The following is a 12,023-nucleotide window of genomic DNA, read 5'->3' as shown; positions in this document are numbered from 1 at the left end:
AGCTACTTTAGAGTTACTGTGCAGAAATCAGAGCAGCAGTCCTTTTCTGTAGCAGTCCCTGCTAAGAAAGTGCCTTCTTTAGCAAGCTTGTGGGACGTTCAGAGGTAAGAGAAGGGCATTTCCTAACTCCTGCATTCCTTTTTGCAGGTCTTGAAAGCCTCTCTTGAAATGAAATGTAAGTGCCATGGAGTTTCTGGGTCATGCTCTATCAAGACCTGTTGGAAAGGCCTTCAAGAGCTGCGAGACATTGCATTGGACCTCAAAAACAAGTATTTATCAGCCACCAAGGTCGTTCACCGGCCCATGGGCACACGCAAATACCTCGTGCCAAAGGATATTGATATCAGGCCGGTTAAAGAGACAGAGCTGATATACCTGCAGAGCTCACCCGATTTCTGCATGAAGAATGAAAAAGTGGGGTCACACGGGACCCAGGACAGGTGAGGGTTTCTTCAGCAGGTGCTGACTGCACTCTGAGTCCCAAAGAGGGAGGGGCAGAGGGGAACGTGTGAATAAGAGGCAAATAACTGGGCTGGTAGCACATGCGTGCAGGTAAAGGACATCTCTAACATACGGTATGGTCTACAGATGCCTAAGCCTGCTAGTGGTGGCTGTGGCCAAGACAGGGCTGCAGCCACCTTTTGCATTATACAGGCAGGTACAAGATACCTTTTGACATTTCCCAGGCAGCTCACCTCCACGGGAGCTTGTAATGATCAAGCAGCTGCTTTATGCTGTGTTGAGTCTCTCCAAGTCATTTCTTGCAGTCACTGCTGATGTGATGGGTTATTACTCTACTGTGAGGCTCCTCTAAGTAGCCAAGTGTCAACCCAATTAGGACCAGTGCTCCTAAGCAGTCCTGAAAAATCTCTGGAAACTACGAAGGTGATTTTTTAAGATTTCTTTTCCACTGCATTTTAAAAATCCAGGTTTGTTTGTATTGCTTATGGCTCTGCAGAGGAATTTCATCATCTCATCGATATTAGTGATTTAAAGTCATCATACCCAGCCTCCACTGGGCATGGTGCTGTCCCCTTTCACAGGCAGCAGACATGCCTGTCTCTTCCCATCATCTGTTTAATTCCCTCCAAGAGAAACCAATTCCACGTTTCAGCAGTCTGAGCATCTCTAGGTGGGCAGCAGACCCTTTGACAGCCAAATAGCTGTGTATTTCCAGAATTTTGCAGAATTTCCAGAATTTTTGTTAGGTGGCTGCAATGGCTGGATTTCAAGCTGTCTCATTACTTGCTGCCTGCTGGTTTGGCTTTCTTCAGATTGTTCTCATAATTCTTTGCTCTTTGTGTTACTTTGTGGTGGAGACTCAGACAGTCAAGTTGCAAGGAGCATGCACCTACCCTTTTGTAGGTTGGCTTCATTTTAACTCTTGTTGGTCGTAGTGGTATTTGGATCGCTTAGGTTCAATGGAGAGAAGGTTTTGCTCTAGTGGAAATGAAGTAAATGACGGAAATGCATAAAAGGTATTCCCTGGATCCCTTTGATTCATATGAAGTTTGGTGGGGGGACTTCAGAAGCTATCCTTTGGCAATGGCCATTTCATCTGGAACTGCAACTCTGTATACAGTACATCAGCATTTAACTGGTGGAGCTGATCAGGAAATGACGACAGTTGAGTAAGACAAGTGTGTTCTTTTTGTCCTCTGATGTTTTGTGGTAGTTACAGTTTTGTATCATCCAAAACCATTGGCTGGACTGCTCTGCAGCAGCACTTACCTGGCAGCTTTGTGGTGGGAACACCAGGCTGACGTTCATCACCAGCCCAGTGGTGGAGCAGTAATTAGCAAGTGAAGATGTTTATGAGTCACCAAGGACTGTAGGGAAAAAGCATGTGTTGTAACTGGTTTCTGAAGGAAAATGTGATATGAGTGGAAGCAATGTTTCTGTGGATTTGTATGGATTTTGACAAATGTGTGTCTTGAAAAAGACCTCTTTGTTGTACCACTCAGTTTTGCAATGAAAAAAATTGTGGAAGCTATTTGGAAATTAGTTTTATAGGAATTGTGTGAAATCACAGGTTGTGTCAAAAATAAGCTGAATCTGTTACAGATTTGCTAAGTAAAACATTTTCCACAAACTGAAATCCTTTCAATGGGGAGGGAGACATGACTTCTTCTTCATCTAATTTCATTTTACAGCAGATTTTGCCTTTTTATCCCAGCTAGGGATGAAAAATATGTCAAAGTCTTGAATTTGTTTATTTATTTTTTTTTCTTCCAAGGCTAGGAAAATATGTATCGCAGGCATCCATTTATCCCAAGCTGGGCGACAGCAGTGATTGTGAGCAAGCCAGGCAAGGGTCTGTGGGAAGTGAGATTGAGTGAGGATTTAGAGGACCAAGATATTAAGGCAGGAGGGGATGACTTTCAAAAGAAATCTGTCAAGAAATAACTCATTCTTGGATGTGCAGCACGGTGATGGCCATGGGAGGGGAGGAGGGTGAGATAGTCCTGTGTTGAGCTGTAAGATTCTCTCAGGCCAAGTCTTAAAGTGATGTGTAGCTACACTCATGTTCATTGCAATCCATCTGCAGGCTCTTGAGAAGCTGCCTGGTGTCTCAAAATTGGCATGTGCAACACAAGCCATAGCATCCCCCTTTCTGCATTAAATTAGTAGAGGAAATAAGTGTAAAATGCACACAAAGTGTTTGCAGATCAGTCCGTTCTTCCTGGGGGCAGTGGCAAAGAGGAGGGATCTTCCCCAATTTCCTCCTCCCATGGTTGCCTGTCTCCCTTCGAAATTTTTCTCTCACGAAGAGGACATCTAAATGTATTTTAAACACGGTGGCTCTGTTCCAGCCAGCCGCAGGGCTGCAGAGATAGCACCTAATGACAGGGATGAGGGAGAAGGAACACAAAAGGGATGCTGTTACAGAGGGCAGGGAAAAATGAGGTTCGTACTTACTCCACAAAGACATAAAAACACTTGCATGGGAATAGCCCAAACAGGTTTTTATTTTATAAGTCAAATCTGCAGGTATCTTAACATTTTTTTTCTCGGGGTAGGGCCCACTATTTCCGACTAGGCTAAGTTTTAAGGTCTTTTATGGCAAATATGATCAAAGAGGGATTTTTAGTGGTGGACCCTCAGTTTGTTTTCTTTCTTCTTCCACCACCTGCATATTCCCTCTTTGGCCTTTTTCTGGCCATGAGCATGGGTGCAGGGCTCAGCCCATGGGGTATTACAGTGCAGACCCCTATCAGCACAGTCCAGGAGACTTCAGTCTGGGCATCTCCAGCAGCTTTCCAGCCCCACTTTCTGCCTCCGGAGGGAAGGAGACCCCATTAACAGCCCCTTTTCCTGTTACTGAATTTAAAAATTCAGATTGCTGCATTTTTGTTACAAAAAATGAGTAGTCTTGCATCATATGGAGAAAAAGGCCTTTCCCCCCGCCCTCTCCCCCAGGTCTGATTCTTGCTCAGAGCACGCTGGAAGCAGGACAGAGGGTGATGGCTAAGTTGCAAGACCTTGGACATACTGGGTTTCAGCATATGCTGTAGGGAACAATCCTGCATCGGCAGGTGGGTGGAAGGGATAATCTAATTGGTGGCTTCCATCTCTCCAATTATCCCTCGCGTTATGTGGACTTATTGTTTCTTTTTCAGGCAGGAAATTGAATTACCTTGTAGTGGAACTGTGTGAAAATCCATGCAGAAAATGTGCACCCGCTTACTCAGAAGCTTTTCAGAGCTCTTTGCTGAAAGGATTTCAAAGCCTTCTTCGGAACAAGCCTGAAATGTTTTCTAAGACACCTTGGCCTTTCCTGGTTTGTTGAAATTAGAAATGGTTTGGAAATCTGCATGCCTCCAAGCACTTGGGGTGTATCCAGATTTCAAAGTCAGGGAGCTGAACCCAAACCTGAGATTCAAAGCCTCTTTGAAGTGCTCAAAATCTGATCAAGGAGCTGAGTTTTGCAGCTGGTGTCCAAGGCTTCTGCAAACTGGCTGGCTGCAGCGGCAGCCCTCATCGACTCCAGCCAAACTCCATGTGCTGATATGCCACCATCACGCTTTCATTAGCCAATAAAAAATGGTCTGGAGAAAAATCTAAAGAAGCTGATCTGTGGAGCAGCAAGCAGATCGTACAACTTTCTATACAAGAAGTTAACCACTGGGAAAAAATTTACATGTTCCCGTTCTAGAGCTGTCATGGGCAAAAGCACCCTATATCTCATTTTTTAACAAGGTAGTTCAGTTTCTCCTGCCTGAAAAATTTCTTATCAACTTTGAGTAAATGATAAATAATAGCAGATTATAAAATTGAGATCTCTTGTGAGAAAAGAAGCAAAAGTATTAACCTTCTTTATCAGCAGGGTGCAATGCATCATATTTCAAAGGCTGTTTAAGGTCCCTTAAGGAATCCGAGGAAAGGGATATTCTGCCATGCGTGCAAAAGCCTCCAGCCCCTGAAGCCTTGCAGAGATAACTGAGCTGTTTATTATGATCTTTCCCAGAGCAGCCTTGGGACCAAGTGAATGCTGCTCCCTCCCTGCTGAAGATGGGAAGGAGCTCTCTTAACACTGCAGAAATGGGGCTGCAGTGTTGCACCGCAGCTAAGCTGGGCTGCTCAGCCACAGCCCCTGAGCAGACTCACTTTGGCACCGAATGGGGACATTCTTCGATGGTTGCTCCTTCCCAAGCATTCGTTCTTTTCTGCAACATAAAATATTAGTCTTAATTGTCTCCCAAGGTGTCTTAGGCTGGTGTGTTTTCTTGGATAAGCACATGCATGAAATCAGGTGAGCATGCCACTGTTGCTTGGTGGTGACTGCAAAAACTTAGACACAAGCACAGAATGGTTTGGGTTGGAAGGGACCTTAAATATCATCTTGTTCCACCCCCCTGCCATGGGCAGGGACACCTGCCACTAGATGAGGCTGCTTACAGCCCCGTCCAACCTGGCCTTGAACACTTCCAAGGACGAGGCATCCACAGCTTAATAGCTGGTGGTCACCTCTTTGGCATCTTGGTGGTCCCAATAGCAGGGCTGATTAAGTGCTGCAGAGAAAGGGTGTAGTGGTTCTCAGTGTTCAGTGGCAGCCCTTGATACCACTTGTTTCCTGTCACCCTGAAAATATGCTTGTCATTGCGTGATTATGTGGACAACAAAATTTCTTAGCAGAAGCGCTCGTGTTTAGGTAGGGAGGAGTGGTACTTACGGGTAGACAACAACGTTTGGTGCTTGGTTTTTGTTCAGCCTCTTTTAGTTTCCATCACTCAGTGAGGGCACGAGAAGCGACATGATGAACTTTGGCTTTGAGTAGGTTATTGTGTGTATGATGATTTAGTAATTTTTGGAGCTGTTATCAGGTGTGCCACCTTTTTTTCATGGGATCCAACGAATGATGAACAACAAATAGCAAATAGTTCTTCTGTGAGTGTCCCAGAATGGGACTGGTGGAAAGTCAGAAAAATCGTAGCTTTCTGTTCCTCTCACCTGCCATGCTATTTCTACTTTGCCAGGGCAATGTGCTCATAGCTGGTGCCCATTTTGGTAGCTGGGCAAGCTGTGCTTCTTTGGACTTTTTCTCAGTTAACCCCTGGGGAAGTTTGAATCCTTCCCACATTGAGAGACCTGGATTTGACCGTAAAGTTTCCTGAACAGATTTGTGAATAATAAATTTATTGGTGGAAAGAGTAATTTCACACAGTAGAAGTGCAGTGGGTAGTGACTTCAGGGGATAAAAACCTGCAGCCAGCTCTCCTAAGTGCCTTTAGTCCCTCTGCATCAAAACAGTGTTGGAGCTAGGGAGTATCAGGGCTGGGAATGACTTTCCACAGAGCCTGATCTTTTTAGGAGCAAAACTCCATGGAGACCACCTAGACTGTTATTGAAGATACTTGTCTACTCTGGCCTTCAAAACAGTTTCCCTAAACAACCTGTTCCAGGGTTTTACTATTCTCAAAGTTACGTCTTTCTTAATCTAAAATCAAACTAATAATTTCTTGTCCTCCTTCCTCATTTCTTCTCTCTCCTTTTTGCAATAATCTTTTATAGATGGGAAGACACCTCTTCTTACAAACTTCTCTGAATCAGTTCCTTCATAATTCTCTACTTTCTGAACTGCTCATCTGACTCTCTGGGGAACATTCCCACATTAATCTGGATTTTTCTCGAAGTGTGTTGCTTACTTTGCGTTTTAATCCACTCTCCAAAATGCTCTCAGCTCCTTTGCCCCAGTGTTATCCCAAATTTTTAAGCTTCCTCTCTACTCCTCCTGAATGAAAATACAGGCTGGTTCCAGGATCTCCCTTGACATCTCCTTGCTGACATGTACTATTGATAACTCTCCTTCGTACAGTTGTTCAGTGTCAGCCTCTAGACGTTCCTTGTGGATGAGAAAGCAATTTAAAAGCAGTTAAGATTCTGCCCTCAAAATCTTATATGAAGCTATGCACTTTGATGTATTTTTAGCAATGTCCACTGTGTTACATACCCCCTGGGGGCTTTGAATTATTTTTCTCTTTCTTTTATATACTGCTGTATGACTTGACATTACTGGAGCAAGGGGCACTAAAGAAATGAATAGAAATTTGATTTAAAAGAGAAAAATTAAATTATTTCTTTTCACAGCAGTCCTGTCTTCTGGGACTTGTGGCTGCTGGAGTTCATGGGGGCAGCTGCTTTCCCTGAGGTCAGAAAGGGATGAGACAAATGCATGGCCAAGATGCCCACGAGGGGTTACTGAGATGTCTAGGCAGGAACATACCTTCTGTTATACCTAATGCAACAGCTCAGGTGCTGGTGGTGTATGAGGAAAAGGACTACAGAAAGTGTCCAGATTTGTGTTTTCCTCCCTGAACAGCATCTCCCACAGTCATTGGGAGATGTACTGGGCCAGGCAGGCAGCTGCTGTGACCCAGAATGTCTTTTCTTATGCGCTCATAGCATCTTCCACTTATCAATAGGAGTGATGGAGTGAGGTCCCAATGGACATCTGGCCCATCCCTGTCATCATGTGTCATTTCTGTAGGTGACACGGTGCAGAGTGGGCCTCAGTTTGGTTCTTGGATGCCAGGTGGGCAATCAAAATGATCATCTGCTGATGGGACAGAGGTGAAAGATCCACAGTGAAATTAAGCGTGACATCTCGCTATAGCTTTCAAAATTAAAATCCCCTAGGAAGTAACTGTGAGCTTAACCTCTACATCTGGGGGAAGACTCTTAGAAGTGCTGGGATGTCCTTCACCATCTCTGCTGAGGAGCCACCCCCATGATGAGGCTGTGTGATGTACCACAGTGTTTCAGCAAATGAGAGCTGGAAAAGGGAGATTTTGGACAGGGATATTGAGTGGGATTTGACCAGTCAGCAGGGTTGGCCTCCTCCCTTCTTGCATAAAGAAGGAAAAAGTGCTGTGACAATGTGAAAGCCTGTTCCTGAGCCAGGACCTTGGCTGGGATTACCACTGAAGCATCATTTTTCACCCGTCTTCCAAGTGCTTCTAGAGGTTAGGGTGTTGTGTTAAGATGCAATCGCCTGCCTTCGTATTTTCTCTCTGAGGCTCAGGAGGAGGGCATTTCTCTGAGTTGCTGGAATCGTGCTGGACCAGGCCCAAAACAAATGAGATTGAACTTAACCCATCAGCGGGGAGCCTGGTGAGATTGCATCCATGGGCTCTGAAAGCAGATGCTCAGGGCAGCTTCTGTGGGTAAATAAGTCTTTGGGCTCCTTTGTCTTCACCCACTTGCTTTTTATATGAATAGATACAGCTGAGAAACTACCTCTGTTTCAGCTTGTTTAAAGAGAAAAAAAAGATAATTAATCCAAACCTATGCTTTAAAACAGAAATCAGAATCTCTGGTTAGTGGCCTTCTCAGGAAAGTTTTCTAGAAGCCCATTTAGGTTCAGGATGGGGTCAAAAGCTTTGTTTTAGCTATTCAACCCCTCCATTCAGAATGCCCCTGTTCCTTTATCTAAAACTGAGGGGAGCTTGGGGACTTACTTTTAATATGATTTCATTTTATTCCTTTATTTCAGGCTGAGTGGGACAGGGACAGCTATGGAAATATATATCTCCTAGCAGATCCACTTTTGTTTTGCAGGCCACAGGAGTGGGTACAAGGAAAGGGAGATTCCCAGGTCTCAATACAGCAGGCAGAAGAGTTTTGCTCTCTGTTTGAATGGGGCAAATTTGACTGTCGGGTGCTTTGTACGTTTGGGGAGTGAATGTCATCAATGGTGAACTGGAGTCAGAGTGGACCCCTATTCATTTGCTTGGCCATTTTAATGAGCTGTCAGCACAAGGTGGCACGGATGCACTGCACATCCATCACCATGCTTCTGCAAACTCCCCATCCTCCCTAGGTGAACCTCCGGGCAACAACCTTTACATCCACTGGTAAAGCTGAGTAAGGCTGTCAAATACCCTCCCCTCTTCTAATGTCAACACGCCTATATTTGAACCTTTGCTCCAAATATTTAATGCATTTACTAATACATTTATGAGGAGTCATTCGGAGGTTTCCTGGCGGAGGGGCCCCGGCTCACAGGGGCAGTAACAACGCCTTTGGTTCAGCGTTAGGCAAACACGCTCAGTGTGGCTGCAGACTTCAGCTTTGGTAGGGGCTTTCAAACGTTTGTAAATATTTACACACACTCCTGAATGAGGGGGAGCGGGGGGGGGGGGGGGCCTTTAAACACTGAACCTGGAGAGGAATGCGAGTCAGAAATAACAAACAGGAGGCCCGCCTGAGTCAGAAAAAAATAAAGGAAGAACAAGAACAAAATCTCAACACCTCATTAATCCAGTAACTTCTCCTAAAACATTACCTCATGAGGAATTCCTATAAATCTCATGGATTTGTTTTCATCTATTAATGGAGTGCTCAGCTCAAGGGTCCGACTCATGCTCCTCTCTCCTTTCCCTGTCCCAAACCAGCCTTAGAGTGTTTCTGTCCAAAATAGCCATGCAGAATAAGATTTAGGAGAGATATCAGCAATTGCCCCACTCTCCAAACCACCTTTCTTACAGTAGCTTCAAGACTCCATCAAGTTCACAGCCCCACACTGTTGGATGCATAATGAGATCTGTTATCCTACAGTGCTAGTGTCTAGCCAAGCATCTGACCAAACATCTGTACAGCCCCTGGAGAAACAGCATCTCTAGGGCATGACTCATCTCATCCAAAAGTCAATGTTTGTCGTGCTCTCATGTCCAGTGACCCAGCTTGGAGTATTTTAGGAGAATGAGATTGCTGTTTTTTGAGAATGGCTGTGGATCCGTGATCAATGGATCAATGAGACAGATTCCCCAATTCATGAGTTACTTCTGAAAACCTCAAGGCAGCCACTTGCAAGTGGACAAAGCAAGGGATCCCAAGACAATGGACAACTTATCCTGACAAGTCTGGCTTTAATTAGCAGAAAAGCAGAAGCAAAACAAGCAATGGCAGTCTGTGTGATATTTGACGACTTGTCATCCTACACTGTGCTCCTGCCGTGCTGCCTGCTCCTGGGTCAGGACTCGGGGTGTTACAGGGCCATCTCCCCGGCTGCTCATGCCCTGCTGGGTGACACTCGGGCGCAGGAAAAGTGCAGTCCGGCCCTACTAGCATCGGTCATGATTTCCCTGATAGGGTCAGGGCTGGATAGTGGCTGTAACAGTCTGCTCTGCACTTTCCCAGCCCAGGATCATTGGCATGGAGCCTGTGCAAATACTTTGTGGCTGCAGGGTTCCTTCTCCATCCTTTTCAGGTTAGGTAGCATTGGACAAACACCGGTGTTTGTTCTTTAGGGTATCATCTTCTTCCACCTCCTTTCAGACAGCTTTGGAGCCTGTCTAGGAACACAGATTGCTAGGGACTATGAATTTTGGTGGAGTTATCATGACAGCTTTGCTTCTCTTCCTGTACAGCAACTTGGTCCTGCCTGCCCTTCCTCACAGGCAGCATGAATGACGCTGAGCCTGAACTGAGAGTTAGAACAGGAATTCAATGTTATTTTGACTGTCACAGCAGGTGATGAAAGTGCAGTCCTGGGCATCAGAGCAGGTGATGCGAGCGCAGCCCTGGGGCTCTCCCTGCCTCCCTTGGAGGTGCAGAGGGCTGCTTGGTGGGGTGCTCACCCTTGCCATGTGCTTGCTGCAGCTGATATGCAACCGCACAGGCTTCACTCAGCACCTTGCTGAGCTGTCAGGCCCCAGCACCACCACAAGGCGGGTTTGGAAAGCCTTGCAGGGATCTGCATTTGCTCACTGCATTTTCTTTCTTCCAGGCAATGCAACAAGACCTCCAACGGGAGCGACAGCTGTGACTTGATGTGCTGTGGCAGAGGCTACAACCCCTACATGGACAAAGTAGTGGAGCGATGCCACTGCAAGTACCACTGGTGCTGCTACGTGACCTGTAAAAAGTGCGAGAGGACTGTTGAGAGATATGTGTGCAAATGAAAACCCTCCTCTCTCCACCCGGGAGCTGAGACGCCAGTGGCACCCTAGCACTATTCAGAGAAGAGAAAACTTTCCCTGACTAGAAGTCATTTATCTTGTAAAGACATGGACTGGAAGAAAGATGGTAGGAGTGAAAAAAAGCAATCACACCAGTAAAAATAAGATCCTTAAAAAACCCCACCAACAACCCACAAATGTTTCCCCACGAATAAAATGCTCTCTGAGAAGACAAAAACTCATTTGGGATGGTATCTTCTTCCAAAATATTTCCTATAGTTGCCAATGACGTCCAGCCATCAAGTGCCTTAGTATTTTGAGAAACAAAAGTAGAAACTTTTCCCTGGGAAGAAAAGCAACTCTTGTTTGAAAATAACTAAGGCTCACACCTGCCCATGCCTTCTAGCACAGGTACTGAGTCTGCAATAAAAGACTTTCCCAGAAGGAAAAATGCTACAACTTTCCAGCAATAACTGCCTTGGTTGCCAAAGACTTAATTTTTGGCAGGGAAGCATCTACTTCGGATGGTAAAGGTGGAAAGATTTCAGGTCAATCACCTGAAATGAACAACTCATTTTAACCTTTCTTTTATGCAGGTCTGCGACTTTGAAGTTACTGCTGCAGTAAAAGCTGTCCTTGATTTGTCCAGGCTCGATGGGGTTTCAAATTCAGCTGTGCAAAATGTCCCCTGAGATCCTGAAGGCAGTGAGAACAGGGTACCCTGAGGAGGACTTTATGGGGTCAATGAGATAGTAGTGGAGCCGTTAGGATAAAATAACAAAGTGAAGTCGAAATCCAGTAGGAAAGTATAAAAAACCCAAACAGCTCCTGCTCTCTTTCTCTCTTGCTGTTTGGGGGTGATGCCCTTAGTCACCAGTGTTCTACCACATTGGGCCATCGAGTCCTTAGGGAAATATGCCGCTGCCTCTTTTACCCCGGTAAAACCGTTGATGCAGCCCCAAGCAACTGCAGAGAGCGGCGCAGGTCCAGTCCCGGCTGCAGGGAGTGCAGCCATGCAGGGCAGCAGCTATTCCCAGCAGAAGGGAATGGGAATGTGTCAGTCCTTCACGTGGCCCTGCCCTGACTCAGCAGAGAACCACTATCTGTGGCTGTACATACTTTCTCTTGTATGCGGACGTACAGAAATATTTATATCTCAAGCTTTCATCTACTCTACTTCCTACATAAATATATCTATATATTATAAACAAGCATTAACAATATTATGAAATAAATGCTGAAGTTACTGGTGCAACAGCAAAATGTTAGATTATTATGTTTCACTCTCCTACTTGGAAAGCAACCCTGGTTTTCTTCCCAAGGACGGGAGGAGAGCATGGCTCGAGGCACTTGCTGGCGTGGGATAGATAAGTTCCTTTATTCCCTGTCTCCCCAGTCTCTTCATTTTGAGCATAATTAGCCAAGATACAGTCAAGACAATGAAACAGAGCACTTGGAGAAAGGAAGAGTTACCATTCTTGTTTTGCTTTTTATATCAGTGATCACTCTCATCGGTAAAATATCCCAGTGCCCCCAAGGAGCTTAATGACAAACGTGACTAATACCTCTCATGGGTGGTTTGCTCCCCGCTCCTGCATGTGGAGAGAAGTTGCTGTGCAAGGG

At 45.4% G+C, this 12,023-nt stretch overlaps 1 protein-coding gene across 1 annotated transcript in view; it reads left to right on the top strand.

Annotated features, from left to right (window-relative positions):
- Positions 1-11,617, top strand: part of WNT11 (Wnt family member 11) — a 28,531-nt gene extending 16,914 nt beyond the window's left edge. The window contains exons 5-6 of the mRNA XM_056328799.1: positions 148-440; positions 10,229-11,617. Of these exons, the coding sequence (XP_056184774.1) occupies positions 148-440; positions 10,229-10,403 (468 nt within the window). The 3' untranslated portion in view covers positions 10,404-11,617. The remainder of the gene's footprint in view (positions 1-147; positions 441-10,228) is intronic.
- The last annotated feature ends 406 nt before the right edge of the window (positions 11,618-12,023 follow it).

This window comes from Falco biarmicus, chromosome 2 (genome assembly GCF_023638135.1).
Source record: "Falco biarmicus isolate bFalBia1 chromosome 2, bFalBia1.pri, whole genome shotgun sequence".
NCBI classification, from domain to species: Eukaryota; Metazoa; Chordata; class Aves; order Falconiformes; family Falconidae; genus Falco; species Falco biarmicus.
This window is presented reverse-complemented; position numbering and strand designations above follow the sequence as displayed.